At 40.0% G+C, this 20,036-nt stretch overlaps 1 protein-coding gene across 2 annotated transcripts; it reads right to left on the reverse strand.

The window, feature by feature from the left end:
• Nucleotides 1–232: 232 nt before the first annotated feature.
• On the reverse strand, nucleotides 233–15,795 carry wrap53 (WD repeat containing, antisense to TP53). Of its 2 annotated transcripts, none has more exons than XM_079257687.1 (11): nucleotides 15,647–15,795; nucleotides 14,790–15,236; nucleotides 14,490–14,667; nucleotides 12,447–12,542; nucleotides 11,781–11,889; nucleotides 8,522–8,610; nucleotides 6,276–6,499; nucleotides 4,958–5,169; nucleotides 3,130–3,233; nucleotides 2,828–2,971; nucleotides 233–2,013 (listed from the first exon to the last, which is right to left on the reverse strand). In XM_079257687.1, exons 2-11 carry the CDS (start codon nucleotides 15,067–15,069, stop codon nucleotides 1,788–1,790), a joined length of 1,662 nt encoding a protein of 553 aa, XP_079113813.1. In that variant the 5' UTR covers nucleotides 15,070–15,236; nucleotides 15,647–15,795; the 3' UTR covers nucleotides 233–1,787. The 2 variants fall into 2 exon arrangements, with proteins under 2 accessions (XP_079113813.1, XP_079113814.1); XM_079257688.1 differs by lacking the exon at nucleotides 15,647–15,795 and adding an exon at nucleotides 15,487–15,521.
• Between the last annotated feature and the right edge of the window lie 4,241 nt (nucleotides 15,796–20,036).

The following is a 20,036-nucleotide window of genomic DNA, read 5'->3' on the forward strand; positions in this document are numbered from 1 at the left end:
ACACACACACTTTTATTTTCTGCTAGTGTCAATCCAGAACATCAAAGAAAGCAGCAGCAATCATTACACCACTGGATTATTTATTACACTTGAGTGGCATTTTTTCCTCTCTGTGCGCCCCCAATTTTCAGTCTTGTCGTCTCTCTACCTACTTTCCTTCCCCAAGGCGAGGGTGGTTGCTAAGCAACCCGTACAACACAACAGCGCAGCTCTCCAACTTGGCTCTCCGCTCGACGTGTCCCTGTGGTGTCAGACAATCAAATACATGAGTGTGCTTTCAAACAGAGTATGTGTGGGGAAAGGTGAAACCTATGAATAGTTTCCACCTCATAAGCCAAAGTCCCTTTAGGCTTTAAGAGCTGCCTCTTGACTCAGGAGTAACATCATCTTGCATTCATCAAGAAACTCTAAAGTACCTTTAACAGAAGATACAAAAAGAAAATATCCATGCATCTGTTCAGATATGATTTTAATTCATCCCAGCTTGTGCAGAACCACCAGCAAGCGACCTGTTAGACAAGAGACATTTATCTAGAGACTTATTTGGCATCTTCAAGGCCTACATGGTTCCTAATGCTTCTCAACAGCCCAGAAATATGTGTCGTATCATGTAATAATAGCTATGAAATTATAGCTACTATTGCTTGGCAACGGATTTATGTTCCAAGAGGTGCAGCAATCTCAAAACCTGATTAATTTCTCTGTGTCTAAAGATACAAGGGCTTGCACTGGAGCGTGAAGAGCCTCGAACAAAACCTGCAAAGATGCTCTATGGCAAAGCAAACTCCCACAGTTGGGAACTAAAACATTAAGAGAATCACTGCAGTCCTAGTGCAGTTCTTTCAACATGATGTGTTTTGTTCCCCTGCATCACCACTTACACAAAAGTACAAATGTAATCTGACCACAAGTGGTAGAAAAAAAAAGAAAGAAAAACAATAAAAAGAGAAACTCGTTCACCAGGTACACCCAAAAAAATTAAAGACTTTCATAGACTGGAACGACGTTAAGCTAGCTGCTTATAGAGTACATTCAAAGAATCATCATGGCTTTACAAAAATATACATCTGTGGGCACGCACAGAGCGACACAAGTTGGTGCATCTGGTACTTTAAAAGACAAAAGGTAAAAACAGGAGATCTCTCGGTTTACAAAAGCAAAGCTCAAGAAACAAATGGCACTTACAGTTACTATAGCAGAGAGGAATCTCCAGGGCAGCATTACAGCCAAACACACACAAACAAACACTCCCACAGTTAGAACTCAGATCAGCGGATGGACACCAAGCTGCTTCACAACACAGTCGGCGGCCTTTTCTCTCAATCAATGCAATCAAGGAAGCGGATTACAGAATAAAAATAAAGGTAAACAAAATCGTACAAGGCGTTGTTAACTTTTCTTTAAATCTTGACCGGATTCTAAAAAACAAAGGTTTGCCAATTAAATAACTAAAATGATAAGTACTGGCTTCTAATCCACTCCTTACTCGCCTCTTATCACGACTTCGGTAGGAATCTGAGCCCTGAAGGTGTGAAGCACTGAGCCTACATGGAAGGCTTCTATAGTTTAATGCTGGAAGTCAGAGAATTGTGTCTGTAACAGGTGATATCAAAGTCAATCTAAAAAAAATGTAAAAAGACTGTTTACAATTGATCCAGAGATGCTTTTCCCATCATGGGCGAAGACGATAAGACAACAATCAAGTTTATGCAAACGTCCCCCCCAATAGCAGATATGACATGTCAGGTACAACTCGCTCTGTGTGAGCTGGCTGGTCTAACAGAGATTCAGGCCTCCGGCACTGCTGTTTTCTGGTCTTGGTTCTCCTCTGCAGGAGGACTGAGCGGTCCGGCCCACCACAGAGTCAAGGCGTTATCTTGCTGGATCTCCCGCTGAGACATCACAGCTCCGCCCGCCTCGGTGTCAGAGGCCGAGTCCCCCTCGCTGTCGCCGGGCCACGGGAACTGCCGCTGGCCGCTGGATGTCGCCAGCAGCGGCATGAAGGGATGGATGCTGCGGAAGCAGAGTAATAGTAACAGCAGAGGAAAAACTCGGACCATTTCTAAGATTTTACACACATTACAAACACATTACATGATAAATCTTCATTAGTTATCATCCTAAAAAATTTAACAGATAATTCGGTACTTTCCATGAATCCAGTCCGCTTATAGCAGTTATAAGCTTCACTAAATCGCATCTCCTGAAATTAGAAGCTCTTCTCTTCCTGAAAGACCTTGTTTATGACCTACATTTTTGTGCAAAATAACTGGGGGACACAATCGCTGAAAAACAGGCAGCACAACAGCGACACTGAGCAGCCGCTTTGACATGGAAGGATATGTTGGACAAACGCAGGCTAAATGAAGTGAAAGACTGAGGGTGTGCATGCTCTTTGCTTTCCTCCCAGATAAGAAGTAGCCCTAAGCACTGAGTGAGCACACTGCAGCTGGCAATGGAAGAGTTTTTAATTAACCTGTTGAGTAGATTAGACTGTAATTAAAGATGCTAATTTTGGTGTAAAAGTATTAACTGTACTATGAAGCTGCAGCTGTCTGTGAGCTGTACAAGTGTAATTATACATAACAACTGATGTCAAAACGTTGTTGTTAAACAGTTTTTTTTTTTTTTTTGCAAATGGCGTTATATTTGTAAGATCACTGACTGCTCAGCGACGTGGAGTATTAATATTTCACTAAGCAGACGTATGTTTTACAGTGGGAAGGGCTCTTATTCTTCTAGGGTCTCATTGCATCTGCTGTGTCATTAATAACAAATGAAAACCTACTTTGGAATAAAACTCAATGACGTTGTGAAGAGCTTTTACCTGATGCCATTGGTGCAGTCCCAGTGGGCCTGGAACTTGAGCTGAGGTTGTAGGAGTTCTTCGTTCTCATCAGGAGGAGCTGTTTGAGTATCCCAAACCGACACCACTCCCTCCGTGTCTCCGCTCAGCAAGTACCTGCCTGACCTGAACACACACACAATAACACAAGTGTGCAAATACAAATACAACAGAACTGCCTACAGGCCGTAATTTAATGGTCAAAGCTGAGTGTTTACAAATGAAGTGGCTAAAAAAAACTTGTGTTACAATCATCAGAGTTCAGTTCGGGAGGGTCAACTTACTGGTCCAGGTCGAAGTAGATGCGCTGGTTAGTGGCAACATTCCTCTTTAGAGAAAATACAACTTTTCCTGGGTCTCTCAGGTCCCAGCATAAGATCTCTGAGTCCTACACACACACACACATACACAAACATCTGGTTTGTATTGACTGTGGAGACTATCCACTGCCACAATGCATTCCCCATTCCCCTGGACTTAACCATAATCATCACAGCTGAATGCCGGGCCTGACCCTAAAACCAAGTTTCACCCATTAAAGAAAAGAAAAAAACCCTTTTAGCACACTCTTACAGGAGTCCGTTTAAGAAAGTGTTTAAGAAAAAAAACACACACTACAGTACATTCCTTTGTTATTAACTAATGATTTAACTCTAAATTATATTTTAGTCTAACTTGAACAAGTTAAAATAACACTGGAAATTAGAGCTCAGCTCAGGAAAGGAAACAAATATATGCAACTCCCCCCGAAAAAAAAAAAAAAAAAGTATATTTAGATTGATAATATATCTAAAGATGCCAAAGTCAGCCTCTTATTTACAAATATATATATATCTTTTTTTTCTCTGTATGTAGATATAATTTTCCTGTGTGTAAATAAAAGAGAATCCTTTCATTCATTCACTCATTTTCTATGCCACTTAATCCAATTCTGAAAAGTCCCTGTGACAGTTTGTCAGTGTATAATTTACACTGACACATATGTCAGAGCTCAGCTAATAACTTAGAAACTATATTTAGTGATTTTTTTCCGACCCCTCCCACAATTTTGAAGAAAAAAAACAACCCATCAACCAGTCCAGCGGCTTTTTCTGGTGATATTGGAGATTTTTGCTGACTGACGTAAAAGTAGCAGCAGCTGCTGTATCAACACTTTAATGTCCAAAAGAACAGACAAGTAGCTCGGTCCTCACGAAGCATCCAGCTTCAAGCTGCAGCCAGAGCAGGAGGTGATCAGCGCTGCTGCCTGACCAGACAGAAGTTACCACTGGTTGATCCCGTCCTGCCTCACTGTTACATTATGTCCATTAATGAAGCGTGTCGATGAAAACATGTTGCAAACTCTAAATCAGAGCTGTTAGTGAAAATACTTTAAAAAATGACACTTTTAACTTTCGGTCTCTTCAGTTTCAGCCAGGAATCTTTTCAATCTTCTTTTTTTTATACTACTTTGAATAGAAATGCAATAAAATAGATTTTTACAGACATTACAGGAGCTTGAGTTTGCAATATTAATGTCTATTATTGGATTTAGTCATCTACAATTTTTTTTAAAATTTTATTTATTTTTTAAATTTCTATTTAGTCATTTATGGTTTTTTTTATTTTATTTTTACTAAAACACATTTAAATGTAAAAATATTGCTTTTTGGGGCAAATATTGTTATGTGATTAACTGGGATTATTTACAAAGATTGTTATTAAATAGATTTTTCTTAAACAAGCCTCTCCCCACAATTTATTTCAAGTGTCAAGATGGTTCAACATATGTACAAGTTGTTTACTAATGAATATTTCATTGTAATTAAGGCTCAACAGGTAACTTTTATCTCATCTTAGCTAAAAAGCATGAACGCTAAATGATCCCACCTTCAAAGCTGCTGGGTATACCGATGAGAAAATATTGTGCAAAACTTCAGCCCATGACTTTTAGAGGAATGCCATAATGACTAATCAATTCATCACCTGCTGAGTCATGCCATCTCACCCAGTTGTACAAAACCTTGACAATGCAGAAATCTGTCATGAACACGACCTAGATTTTGTTTGCTGCAACATTTGAAGCAGCATTGCTCCCTCCAGCTCTACATGACGGCGCGTGTGCATGTTTACCTTGCGTCCGCCAGTGTACAGGTAGTTGCCATCAGGGGAGAAGAGCAGATGGGTGAGGCCTCCGTGGTGGCGGGTTGGCAGCAGAGCCAGCAGGGTGCCATCCTGACAGGAATAGAGGCCGGCGCAGCGGGAGTAGGAGCCGCATGCATACACAGACTGACAGGGGCTGAAGGCAAAGCAGGAGATGATGCCACTCTGGCCCTGCTTCTTCACTGCAGTCAAGACAAGAGCGGGTGACATTTCATTGAGTTTGTACATTTTATTGCTCACAATCTAAATACTTATGTCCTCAAATATGATTCTCTTTGGCAACTCCTAAATTCTCCAATAAAACTAAAGCACAAACTCAGAAATGAATTGTATAACAACGTTCTAATTTACCCTTCAGGAAAAGTTTCGCTGCTCATTTTGGCCACAAAGAAGCAGAAATCCGGGTTATATTACCTATTTTTAAAACAGACTTTTTGTCCATTCCTCTTATCATGAACAAGGCTTATGCAAATCACATTAGACAGCAATCAATGAGTGGAACTAAATGTTGTTTTATGAAGCAAAAACACTGACATAAATCCTCACTACATGCATCTGTCTGCAGCTTTGTTGCTACCTCAAAAACATCTCTTTATCTCAAATACCTTGATACTTCAAGAAATAAATGATGACAGAAAATCAGGATAGCTACATAAATATAAAACCACAACTAGAAAAATGTACATTTCTAATCATTCTGGACATCTATAAACAATCCAGCAAACTGGAGTTTCTTAAAAAACATGAGAGATAAGAAAACCATCACTATAAACATTTAGTTCTCCTTAGTTTTAATCTAAAGAGTAGAATAAAAACTCTCCTTGTCAGTTTGTTCAAGGAGACTGGAGCCTGGGAGGCTTAACAGCCAGCTGTCAAACTGCTGCAACTTAATGAAAAGAAGAAAGAGCCCACTTCAGGCAATGCTTTCCACGTTGTCTCTGTTCACTTGTTTGTTCGTCTAGGCCTTTAATTTTCACAGAATATTGATATGAAGTCTTTATTTTATTTTTATTTTTTGGTGGAAAGTGTTTTGAAACAGCCATGAATGTCCTTGAAGCGGTTAAAAAACAAGACTTGCTCTGATGATTTCCATCATAATCTGATCTTTTATAAAAAATCAATATTCATTAATTAACGCCAATGTGAGTGGAAAGGTTAAACTGTCTGTAAGGATGATTTATGCATAATGACAGCAATTCAGATGGTTCTTAGTTTTCACGCAGACAGACTGAAAAGAGCAGCTATGAGATTAACATGTGAGGCCGTGTGATGTCAGCTGATAACTGACCTACGGTGGGCCGCTCCTCGCAGTCTCTTCCGGGGCGCTCGGTGTGAAAGACCCTGACCGTTTTGTCAAAGCCGCAATAGAGCTGCGCTCCATCCGGCGAAAAGCAGAGCGAATGAGCCGCCGTAAGTTCGTCCAGGTGATTGTAGGGTCGGAAACTGGCTCGAACCTCCCCGTAAAATGCATCCCACACGTGCACCGGGTTGTCACGGCTACTGCTTGCAATACTGCGGAAGAGGGAGGGAAAAACCAGCCAAAAATAATCAGAAAAGGGAGTAAATTAGCAACATACAGGTAATAGTTTATCACACAGACTGATAAGTTCCAAGAGCTGTTAATAAAGTGAATCCCATGAGTAATTGTTTTTGGACGGCCGGCCAGACACAAACAAATCGTTTTACAGGTGCACCTTATAAAATCCATTCAGCACGCAAAGAAATAGAGATTTCTTACTGCCTTCCGTTGCTAGAGGGAGACAATAAAAAGAAAACAGAACAGATGCAAATAAAAAAAGGCTGCCAATATATTTCCGAAGTGCTTCTACGAGCAAAACGTTTCGTGTGAATTATCGTCTTGTTTCATTCGCAGACTTTCCCTCATCTTCCTGCATCAAAACAAACACGCAGCACCGTGCTCTGCTTCATTACAGAGACACGAACCTTGATTCAAATCAAGGCCAAAAAACTGAGCAATGCCTTTTTAACTCTAATTATTGGGCACTGAACAAATGCGGAAACATCACTGCGGCTCAATTAGACAAAGGAAATTAGCCCCTGCGTTGCCACGGCGTTCTGTTACGGCCCCTCTGAGCCGCGGCTTTATTCCAGAGCAGGGAAATGCCCAATTATAATGCTACACTGCTGCTAGCTTGGAGTGATGCCTAGAACTCAGTGCAACTTAACCGAACCATAACGGGGGCCCTTATTCCCTCCCTGCAGGAGGGACATCAACAACACGCAGCTTTTGGCAGATGAAGAGTTCAAGGAGCGTGAGGGGAGGACTGCGAAACAAAATGACAGTGAAGCAGTCAGGTGGGAGACCGGATTGGTTGGAGAAGTTTTTAATAAACGCAACCGCCCTCTTTTATCCGGTTACCTTAGCCCTTAACAACGCAGCATGCCTGACCACCTGGCCGTGCCCTACAGGTGGTCCGCTCTGATAGGTGGCAGCCATCTGAAGACAATCTAGAGCGCGTGCTGTCAGCTCCCACTGGCATCCTCAAGATGAGCAGGTCTTACCGCTGCGGCTCATACACTAAAGGCTCTCAAGTGGTTGACTACCCGTTTGTTGATCATTTTGACACTAATACAACTTTGATCTCTTGGTTTTCAGCTCTCGACACCCCCCGCCCTCCTTCCCTCACTCAGGGAAAGCTGCTCGGTGTTACATGGAGCGATGTCAGTGCTGGGGCTTGATCAGAGGGAACTGCCAGAGGGTGGAGGTTGTAAACGGGAGATGATGGGAGCCGGGGGAGGAGGGGAAAAACAGTGAGAACTGTTGGCAACTTGACCTCAGCTCGTTAGCGCGGTCTCAGCTCTCTTACCACAGACGATCAGCATTCTCCAGAGACGGCTGGGTGTTGCTGATGCTGGCTGCGCTTCAGAGCCCAAAACCAACACGTAGTGATGACATAATTACCCCATGCATGCTTGTGCACAGGAGGCAGAAAAAAAAAAGAAAAAAAAAAGATGCCTCTAGTTAGGGAATCATGAGGCCCTTTAGGTGTTTGTCTACAGCTGGGCAGAATCAAGGTGAAATGCACCGTGGGCCTCAAACAGTCGAGCAGATTGTGACAAGAAGAAGGCCGACCTCTCGCTCTTTGGACACACAACAAGGCTTTTACAGCTTTTTTAGCCGCAAAGCAACAAGTTCAAACAGCAAATGCAAATACCGAGGAGATCAAAGAATGACTCATGTGTTTACAACTATCTTCAAAATGTGGAAATGTCTGTGTGCTTTACAAAAGCCAAAGTCTTCTCCCCCCCCTGAGCTGAATCGTTCCTGAGCTGGGGACTCAGAAGTGCGTGTTTCTGCTGTTTTATGCAAGACAAACCCTTTGATTTTAAATCCCATGAAAACAGTACATCTAACACTGCACATCAACACGTAATAAACAGAGGATGATACACAGCTGTTCCAGGCTAATTTAAGGTTTAACAAGGGAAAATACTATGCATGATTCCTTTGAGAGGGTTGCTGGTGCAGTGTCCACCATAGTGATTGTTTAGTCAATATCAGATTGAACTCACAAGCACGTGTCTGGCTCCAACGAGTTCATCTTTGGGAACCAGCAGTAATCGTAGATGGTGTCTCCTTCTGTCATCCTCAGCACTGGATTCTAAAACAAAGAGCAGAGGAGAAAAAAACAATCTCATAAGATTTTATCGGATTTTCAGACTTGTTGCTCATATTTATTCTCATCCATTTTTATCTGATCTTAGTTTCATTTTTTTAAAAGATCGTTTATAACTCCAGTGTTTTTTTCCGATGTGTTTCCAGTGTGCTTTTTTGGCGATCCTTGATGCCTGGGAGTAATCCTGCTTGTTCTGCAGGGACGTTATTGTGGGATCTGCTCTTGTCTGGGTGGCTGGGGATGGGTAGTGGCCTCTGTGGTGATGGGTGGGCTGGGTCCCAGTGTGCATGGATCCCAGGTTGATGTTTCCTTACAGCAGCGTTAGGCCAGATGTGTATTTTTCTATGACTATTATTGGTGTGTGTGTTTTTATGTGTTAATGAGATAGAGAGGGGTCAGTGAGTGCTAACATTGATTATTTAAATTTTTAATGTGCAAATATATTTGTGTAAAGCACTTTGTAATGCTTGTCTTTATAACAACTTTATAAACAAGAAAAAAGACAAAACAAAATCAAATGATTGATGAGTTTTTAGATCTTTACTTTAATTCAGTTAAACGTTGAAAATGTTTGGTCTCTTTTCTATGTTACTGTTCATACAACCAAGGCAAAAATATTATTAAATATTTGTGAGGTTTTTTTGTAAAAAGCATTAAAATCCTACAAAACCTAGTATTAGCAACAGTTTTTTTTTTTACCTCAAGGATGAGCAATTAAGTTGACAAAGTGTGAATGGGAGTCCTTTTTTATGTAATGAACAGGGATCTGTCCGCTTCTGATCTTCACAATAGGTTTCTGGAAGTGTGTGGTGGCATTTAAAAAAAAAAAAAAAAAAAAAAAAAAAAAAAAAAAAATCAGACTTTTGACATTCTACTGGCAATGAAAAAGGTTACAAAACATCTGTTAAGAGTTTGGACCTCACTGATCTGCAGCTGGAGAGATTGAACAGAAACAAAAGGAAATTCAAGGCGACCGTTACCATCCTCGAAAGTGGTTTTCCAGCAAAGAGCCCTCCATATCGAAGCATGTGAAACAATTTTCATAGATGTATCGTGGCCCTGAATACTTCCAGACAAATTTTAAAGTGGTTGCATACGAGAAAGCAAATGTCTGCAAAATTTAGTCTCGACTTGTGACAGTTTATTTAGCCACACAGTCCTGGAGTGTGAGAACAGCAAAGCAATTCTCCACGTTTCCAGCCAATATGCATGCTGACAGCAGCTGGAGCTTCAAAATGCAGGCATGAATGCTTTTGTTCCACTCACTCACCAACACATCTACATGCTTGCTTGCTGATGAAAATAAAAGAAAACACTGTGTACCAAAGGATTCATGTCCCGACACCTGAGTGGTCTAATCCAGGTGGCACTCAGAAACAACTGCTCCGAAAGTGTGAACCAAATCTGAACCTGCTTCTCTGAGAAGTTGCAAGAGCTTAAGGGTGTGTGGTCACGAAGAAAATACTTGTAACTTCGAAGTAAATTAAAGCCTCCTGCCTATGTGTTGAGATGTTGCATGCACCAAAAGGAGAACAGTGAACGACATGGTTGCTTTTACAGACGCCACTACAGTCCAAGTGCAATTTATTTGAGATCACTGGGAGGGGGAGGGAGGAATATACAAACCAAACATTTTGATTTAAGTTAGAAGTGTTATGGATAAAGAAAAAAAAACACAAAATTCCAAGACAAAAACCTAAAACCTAAAGCCATTTGTGAAACATGGCGGTGGTAGTATTATGGTTAGTTTTGCTGAGTGTTTTTATCGGCCAGGTACATTTGGTTAAAAGCTGTGGGTAGCAACCAAAAAAAAAAAAACCAAGACCACAGATACAAGTGGCTGAAGTGTGCTTCCTCTGCAGAGCATCTGGGCTCTCCCCAAGAGGAAGGTTGAGAAGCTCGGTCAAAGCAGAGCCACAGCTCCTTCAGTTCAAGAAGAGCCAGATGAGGAGGCTTGAGTATCTGTTTAGGAAGTCTACGGGTAACTTCAGTGGAGAGTTGTTCTAGATATGCCCCACCAGTAGGAGGCCCCAGGGAAGACCCAGGACAAGCTGGACGGTCTAGACTACATCTCTCAGTTTGCCTGAGCATACCTTTGGATCTTCCCTGAACAAGCTGGAGGAAGTGGACATGAATAGAGAAGTCTGTGCTTTTCTGCTAAACCCGCTACACCCGCAGTGCATTTTACAGGAAAAATGTCAAGAAATCTGTCAATGCATCAAGTTTCCAGAGAAGGTTGGTTTTGGAGTGAGATGACCAAGTTGTTCAAGGAAAGAATGTGTCCGAGCTCTTCACTTAATGGAAATGTTGTGCAAGATCAGTTAGTGAGAAAAAACAAATCAACATCCCAGAAATTAAACAGTTAAACATGAGAACGAACGGTCCCTTCACACACAGTTATCCCACTCGGATATGAAAAACATGCAATAAATGATGACACAGTGTAACATTCTATCACATATGATGGGCAGGGATCGCTTTATCTACTTTACAGACTTATGTGAATATCATATGGCTAACATAATATTTCTACAGACATACAAAAATCTTTCATTCCACAGATTTCACAAACTTTCGCACGACTGCAGGTGGTGAAAACATCCCCAGCTTTTACTTGCAATAAATTCACCAGCAAAGGGGAGCAATGTTTGAGAAATGGAGCAATCAACACTCAATTTTCTACCCTTATCCCAAAGGCTACGAGATCTCTGTAATGGGAGAAAATGGATTTCATTCAATTATTTTTGTTCAGTGATCCCAATCTGCCAGCCCGTAATAGAATAGAGTTTTTGCTCAATGCTTGATATTTCCCCAAACCCAAAAGAATTAACGTACATTTTCTTCTTCCAGATAAAGGCTTAGTAATGCATTTTCTCCAGCTGCTACCTTAAATTATGATTTTCTTGGTTGATTCTAACGACAAATAAGAAAACGTAGCCTTTAACAACATACTGGTGTTGTGTAGAAAATGAAAGCAAACGCAGAACACACATTTGTGCTTAAAACATACTTCATAAAAGATAAAAGGCAGAAATAGATTGGATTGCAAGTGAACTGTGTGAAGAGATTTCCTGCATTTATAACTCGACTTATAACAGTAAAACATGAAAATGTTTTGTTTTACTACCAAGCAGAGTCCCGCATGGAAAACTCACCATTTCAGGAATCAAGTCCCAGTTGTTGCTATAAATCTCAGGAGGGAGATTGTACACACGCAGCACATTGTCTGCACTGTTGGTCAGGATGCAGGAACCATCGGGAGCCCTAGTTTTAACAGAAGACAAAGGATGACAGACGTGAAGGTGCGTTCTCCTTTAACCGAGAGAAATATGAACTGAAGTTTGTGTCATGTTGAATTTGCAAGTAGAAAACAGAGACAAAACAGAAATATGTTTGTTTCACTCTCATATGACATATGATTTACATCAGGGACATGTTTTAGTTTATGCTTCACTTTGTGAAAGAGGTGGACTAAAATATGAATTTATAGTATTTAACTAATATGTGACTAATTAAACAGAAAAACAGATTGAACTGAATACTTGCTTTATGTTTATAATCAAGAGATTTGACCTTATTTAGCAAGACAAACATAGAAGTTATCCTTCACCGTTGTTTGAATGGGCTGGACATTTGGACTCCAGCAAATCTAAACTTCTATAGGAATAAAAGATAAAAATTAAGCTGGCTAAAGACACAAAATGGTATCAGAAAAGAACCTCAAAATGTACATTCATAAATATATATACTGTATATATCTTTTATATAATGAACATTAAAATTTCGTTCTGGCGGGCCATTTTTATTTGTAAAGAAATTACCATTTGCAGCCTTTCAGGTAATTTTCTTGGAAGTTGGAGAACTCGGTCCACGACCCAGTCAGCATCTGGGGGTTCTGGGTAAAATCCAAGCCAAGGCTAAACGCAACAGAGACAAGAACAGGTCCACAGTGAAGGACTTAAAAAATGAATAAATTATGCAAAAACAACACTTATTCATTCCACTGCAGCACCAATTTAAGAACACAAATGTGTTTAGTTTGACAAAAAAAAAATATTTTAATTTAATAATGGATCTGATATGGTTCTGTTCGGTTCTTCCTGCCATTTAGCAGTTGTTAAAAATTAGTGAAGGAATCTGAGGCTATCCCACTTTGATGCTGGTGAAAGCATTATCTGTGCTTTTTAGCCATGCTTCTTGTTTGTTTGTTTCCTTTACTTTGTTTTCATGATGAAAATCTGTTGTAATTTTTGCATTTCAGGTTCAAAATGAAACTACAGCATCGCACAGTCTCTGAAAAGCTTTTGTGAGACTGCACAGTAGCCCTTTTTAAAAACTTTTAAATCGAGTGAATATACTTAAAAAACTTCCACACTACAAGGGGAGAAAACTGACAAAGACTGGCATGAGCATGATGGATGACGCTAGTTTAAGGGAATGAATTGAAAAAAAACACAGCCTTAAACCACAATGAGGCTGCATTGTGGTGTGGGGGTTAGGGCCTCACAGCAAAAAGATTACTGATTTAAACCTCAGCTGGGGCCTGTTTGTATGTCCTTGTATGTCCTCCCATGTATGTAGGGTGCTCTCTGGGTATGTCAGCTTCCCGTCACAGTCCAAATGAACGCATGTTAGATTAACAACTACATTACTATTAGAAATGAGTGGGAGTGGTTGTCCATGTTGTACGGGTTTCCTATCCAGAACGCATCCTGTCTCTCACATGATAGAAGCTGGGATAGACTTCGGCACATCTGTGACCCTTAACTAGATTTGGGCATCAAATATGGATGAATAATGATAAACCACAATGTGAACGAGCAAAATCTCTGAAAGAAAAGTAAATCTATACACATACAATACACATGTAGTAAACCTGTTTTGTTGATCAATTAAAGCACATAAATGAACTGGTTGTTATTTAAATTTCACAGATTCATAACTTAAAATTTTCTCTCCTCTTTTAAAAGGGCCATTTTTTCCCAGTTCTGCTTATTATACAATGCAGATGGTGTCAAATATATGATTAGTTAATGCTGTGGTGCTTTTTACTATTTAGCTTTTTCTTTTAAAAAAGAAAATGCTATTGCAAAATAAAAGAAGCAAGAAAACAACAAAAATATCACTACAAATATTAAAATAGCTTCAAATGAGAAATGTACATTACAAATAAAAAAGCTGGCCAAACTTTTCTGGACGATCAATAACTGAAAAAATGGATAATGGATATTTTTATTTACAGCCTTGTTTAAATGCAGAAAACCTGAATATCATGACATTGTTTGCTTTGCTGACTAATTGTGTAATAATCATAGAAAAACAAGCCAAGTAGAAGCATAAAGTTTAACACAAATAAGTTACTTCCCATTTCTTAAATTTCAAAGCCACACATTCAAGAGCATCACATATACATTTGAAACTTGATACTGTAAAAATTTAGGAAGCTTCTAATTTACTCAGTGAGTAAATGAACCTCAACCTTTTGGTGAAATCTTGTTTTACTTGACTAAACTTTTAGTGCAGGGCAAATGTGCTGACATATTCAGGTTTGGCCTGTAGGGGGCAGTACAACGGAGCAGTTTTTTTTTTTTTTTTAAATTGCAGACTCAAATTTGGGGCTTTTTATTCAAATTGAAACCTGTCTAAAACATCAAAAATAAAACTTTCTCACATTCAACTCAAAAATATAGTTTAAGCTTGAAGCACTGCAGTACACATACTGAAGCTTCTACCTACCTTGCAAGAACAAGTTTTGAACTCTGTTTTAAATAGTTCACTTAATGTCATGTTGTGTCACTTGATGCATCTTCACCCCTGGTTATGTGAGTATGGTAGCTAAAAATAAACCATCTGCCTCTACTTACTGTTGGCCAACACTTGGACTGTCTGCAGATCTGTCACTGTTGGGCTCATCCTCTGGTTTCAATCCTTCTTCAGGCGCATCATGCCCTCTATCTCCATTCTGATGGCATTCAGCGACACCCTTATCAGGGATGGTTACTTCCTTGCCCTTTTGATTTTCCTCCTCACACTGCAGAGGTCCTGTTTATGCAACACAAAGTAAATGCAGTGTACATAAACTGACATTTCAACCAGTGCTGAATTCCTAAAGTTTGATTATGAATGCAAAAAAATGCTGCAGCTCATCTGAATTGATACATTACTTTGGGGAGATGGGGTGGTGTTTTCCTGTAACAAGTCAGCCTGTGCTGGCATTTCATCGTGGATTTTTACAGGCTCCACAACCAGCACCTGGTCCTCCTCAATCATTCTGGACCGCTTGGCAGCCGGCGGGGCCCCTTCCTCTGTGGACTCCCCTACTTCCACACAGTCTGATTCAGGTAGTATGGGTGGGACCTGTTGAGGGGGCTCACTATCTGCTTCAGAGTCTTGCACTGCATCTGTCACACCTCCACTTTCACCGCCTCCAGCTGAATCAGACATCACTTTGCTTTATTTGATCTCCTCAGTCCAGTTCTCCACTTAAGTGACTTGTGTCCAGTGGTTGCTGTCAGACGTGGGTGAGGTAGGTGCTACTAGGATAGTGCTTCTTCCTGCGGTGCGGATGGTTGAGTCTGTTGGGGTTTGAGGACATCACAGCACCCACCCACCTGTTAACAAAACAGCGAGGCAAACAATGATGAAGGCGGGGAACAAAGCATACGAGGCGACCATGAACGCACACAATTCTCAAAACAACGCAGCAGCATTTAGAGCAATTTTACAAAAATGTGATAAAATAAAAGTCATTCCAAAGATAGAGACCAGCATGGCTAAAAAGGCTCGTGCAAGCTCTCGCAGTTAGTCGTGACGTGACACTTCAAATGAATTAACGGCACAATTTACTACGCTAAATCTTACACATTATGCTCTGTTATGCTTTTACACAGCTGAAATGGCGACTGCAAGCAAGACCAATAGCTCCAGTTTCCTTTAAAAGTCTCCTGGCAACGGAGACGAAAATCACAACACTTTAGCTTATGTTAGCATTAGCCTCAGCTAACAGGCTGGAGCTACATACCTGCGTTATGGCTTGCCTCGCCGCTTGTGTTGATTGCAGTTTGGCTTCAAGCAGTCTCTCTCGATGCTTTCAAAACTTCACGTGAGGAAGAAAAAAAACTAGGGAACCCACAAAAACTTCTCAGTGTCCTGCTGTGGAACTTTGTCTCACTAGCTCATAACGAGAAGTTGTAAACACTGAGGCAGCCATGTGTTTCCAACTATCGCGAGAGTTTGGTTCAAAGGGTTTCCGTTTTCCAATGTGCCAAATCCTCTTCAAAATGATTTTCAAGAAATATTGAGGCAGTCTCAACCCAAATGCTATTTATTTAGTATTTATTTTGTTCTTCAAACAAGAGCCAAACTATTTACACATTTTCCAATTGTTCATTTTTCATTACAGGTATGCTGTATTTAAACAACATTCAAATTAGCTGAGGAGCTGAGCTGAATGAGTACAATTGTTCAATTATAAGAATTTGGATCCACAGTTAACTGTCACAAGGTCTTTACAGAAACAGCTACCAATCATCCAGGGCTTTTTCCACAACAAAGCCCTGCAGTTTATGATCATAAAAGCCATTATATTGCAGTAAAATGACAAACTGATCACCGATATAGTCCACACGATGCCAACTCTTAAAAATGTCCCATTTTTAAGTCCTTCTCAATTATAATTTTGTAGAATCTCCACACGTTGTTCCAGGAATCACATTTTCCTTTTTTAAATATCGTCCCCATTCAGCATCTGTTTTTATAGCAAAGGCATTCAGAGCCTTCTGCTTATACAGAAGGCTATTTAGACTCATCTATGAAAACTGGCCCAAAAATCTCAGCAAATCAAAGAAGTACAAGAGTATAAGTCTGATGATAGGGAATTAGGATCAGGTGACATTTAAAATTAAAATCTGCACATTCTGAATTTGTCAAGGCCAGAAAACAAAACAAATGGTGGACTAAAAAACATGAATATTTCAAATAGATTTAAATTTAAATGCACAGCGCAAACCACTGTCCAAGATTTCTTTTCAGATTCAGACACAAAGCTGACAGATCAACAACTTATCCATCCAGTGCCATCAACAACAGTTAGCAGCTCCAACAGAGGCGCTCAAGGTCAAGGTGTAACCAACTTTAAAGGTTTAGTGTCAAAATCCGCGAACATGACAAATCACACAAGTGTGCTACTGAAGTCACTCTACAATACAAGCCTGAGTGGTCTCAAAACTGTGAATAAAAGTACCTTTAGTGTATTTTTCAAAATTTACAATTCTCCTGGAGTGTGTAAATGTGAAAGTAAAAGAAAAAAAAATATTGTCAACTTGTATCTCAAATTTGAGGATGACCAATTTCCCTAACTCAAAAGGGCCTTGCTCAGTTTCATGTGACCCGTTCAGCTCAGCTCCAGACAGTACAGACTTCAGCCGTTTGAGTCTGCACCTTCAGCAATAATCTAAACAGGAAACCTGAACAAATTCACTCTCCATTTTAATGAAGGAAAAAAAAACAAAAACAAAAAAAAAACAAAAAAAAAAAAAAACAAATGCCAACCACCAGTAAAATTAGATCAAAAAACACTTGCTGCTGTTCTGTAGTTAACTTGTAACTTTAAAGGTGATTGTTTGAGTAGCAGGTCTATACATGACAAATGAAGCGTTCTTATACTTGCGTAGTCAACAAGGTGGTTTCCAACTTAAACTTATCACTTGGAGAACATTTTCAGTTAGCCATTCAAGACTGAACTATACAATTTAAGGCATGTTGAACAGTTGTAAAGCAAAAAACCCAATATGAGACAAAAATCAAAACACAAGCTTTTACATTATTTACAAAGCTCTGCATGTATATTGATGAGCATTGACGTGTGTGTGTGTGTGTGTGTGTGTGTGTGTGTGTTTGACAATGTATCCCTGTTATTTATGCAGACGTGGTTCCAGAGGAGAGCCGATGTAACTTTTGCCGTAAGCGTGCATGTAGTGTGTCTGCCGCTCCTTTGGAAACTAGAATTTCTGCGAAATGTTTTGTGTGGTTTTTTTTTTTGTTTTTTTTTTTAAATCACGTTTAAAAGTTTTGTTTTGTTTTCTCTTTTTTAAAATTTTGTACAACTATCAGTTCATCCATCTCCACAGCTGCAGGCGATCGTGGCGGCCGAGATGGAACACAGCCACGTCGATCGTAGCTCCATCAAAAATGTGTTTGAGGTCTGAGAAGGAAAGCAACGTTTTCCGCCGGCTGGTGAGAAGACCTCTTCACAACCACCCAAGAGTTTCAGGCTGAGGTGGGTCATGACGCCTGAACAGGCACGCGCCTTTTTTCCTCTTCCTTGTTGAGAAAGGTTCTGATCAAATCCTGCGCCAACTCTTCCTGACACAGATGGAATCAATGGGTGATCATCTGTTATCTGTCCATCTGAAAAATGCCAATAGCCCTGCCCAGTTCCACGTCAAGACAAGTGTCTTCGGGTTTAAGTTCAAAAGGGCAGGTTTAGTTTCCCCGATTCATGGGCTGGCTGTAGATAAAATCCTCCTCGCAGAGGGCAGCACATAAAGCACAGCCAGACTCCTATGAGAGGACACAACAGCAGAAGACACCATCACCACATTGGTCAAAAAAATCCAAGACTTCTAAATTCAACACAGGAATGACAAACAAATACAAAATTAGAGGTAATAATATCTTACCATACACTTCTCCTCTTTGCAGCTTCTTTAGCGCTCACGGCAGTCGTCAGGCTGGGAAACGATGTGGAAGCATCCTTGCCAACAGCTCTTCAAACCAGGCTCTGCCCCTTTTCTGTACATGTTAAACACTCTTGGTGGGCTCTTTTGTGGCCACTGCAACATCCATTATGATAAGTAACCAGTCAGTCTTGGAGCCTCTGTGGCACGTCCGACACCTAAGTCCAATGTGGGGTTTCCCTTCCATCCCCAATTATTTCAAGGTTTCTGACAAACTAAGGGAAACTCACAGCGAGTCCATCTAAAACTAGATTGAAAAAAAATTGGTTTTCATGAAGAACATTCACTCCATATCAAGGTCTTATGAATTTTCCTTCATCCATTTGCAAATTTTCTTTCTATTCTGAAATACAAAAATATGGTTATTTACAGGAGGTGAGAGAAGACGGGCTTCTCGAGTCTCTTTTTTTTTTCCGTTTGGAAATTTCTTTTCAGTGACCGTCAAAGTCGTAGCGATCCTCCCGTTGTAATTGTGCTCCCATCCCCAAAATTGTACCTCACAGCTTGAATGAACAAAAGTGCATAGGTGAGTTGGTGAGGGCAAGGTGTGAGTGCTTCTGAGGGTTTGAGGTGAAGACGAGTGCACAAACCAGGTGTACTCCTATTGCCCTCTCAGTTCCCCTCTCGGGTTACGTGGCCCGGCACTCCGTTCTCTGCAAAACCAAAGCCCATCCTTGATTTTTCTGCCTCTGCTGATCATCGTGTCTAAGGACAAGATGACCCAAAAAAAAAAAAAAAAAAAAAAAAAGAGGCCAAGTTCAAAGAGCTTGTCCATGTTCTTGTGATGCCTGCCACTTGTCCTCAGAGGGGGGAAAAAAAAAAAAAAGTAAATGAAACCCTAACACCATTCAGTGTCCATATGGCAGAAGCGCACTTGCAAACCCCACCCATCTTCTGTGGGAACAAATAAAAATAAAAAAAGAAAATGAAAAAACAAAAACAAAAACTGCACCCACAAGTTATCCATGTGGCTTGTAAACAACCAAAGCTCCAGTATGGAATAGAAAGAGTCCTTTCTTTTAATTCTGAGTCACTACGACCAGGATTGTAGAGGCAGTGTGTTCAACTGTATCCATCCAGAGTATTTTTTTTCCTTCTCCACTGTAATGAAAAACCTCTTTGAAAAAAAGTTTTTTTTTGTTTGTTTTTTTTTTTTCATTTCCATTTTTGAAATCTTCTGAGGAAAAAAAAAAAATCTGGTATCAGCACGAGTTTCTTGTCATTTTTTGGAATACATTCAATATTTTCTTAAGAAAGAAATAATACACACTTCACATGGCAATAATGACAAAAATGAAAACAAATTAAGGAAAGAAAAAAAAAATTAAAAACACACAACAAAAATAGCAGCCCCAAGTGCTCATTATCTTAGTCCAAATACTTTTTAAACTTTGTATATAATGTATATATTCCATATATATTTTTCATTTAAAAAAGAAAACTCGTCATTATCAAATTGCAACAACGAATAAGTAACACAATATGCTAACATTTCATGCACCATTCTGTGCACTTGCACATTAAGATGCTGTATGTTTTGTTTTGTTTTTTTTTTTGTTTGTTTTTCTTATTTTTTTTTTCCAGCGTCAGAAACTCGACACCTTTCATTCACAAGTTCGAGAGCTGACAAAAGGCAACGTGATCACACCCCAGGAAAAGACTGGACTAACCTTC

This window comes from Telmatherina bonti, assembly GCF_933228915.1.
Source record: "Telmatherina bonti genome assembly, chromosome: 18".
NCBI lineage: Eukaryota > Metazoa > Chordata > Actinopteri > Atheriniformes > Telmatherinidae > Telmatherina > Telmatherina bonti.

Coding starts and splice junctions, on each gene's coding strand:
- wrap53 (XM_079257687.1), bottom strand. CDS start 15,069: ATGTCTGATTCAGCTGGAGGCGGTGAAAGTGGAGGTGTGACAGATGCA. Junction 8,611..11,780: donor GGGACTTGATTCCTGAAATG/GTGAGTTTTCCA, acceptor TCTTTGTTTTAG/AATCCAGTGCTGAGGATGAC. Junction 2,972..3,129: donor ATCTACTTCGACCTGGACCA/GTAAGTTGACCC, acceptor GTGTGTGTTCAG/GTCAGGCAGGTACTTGCTGA.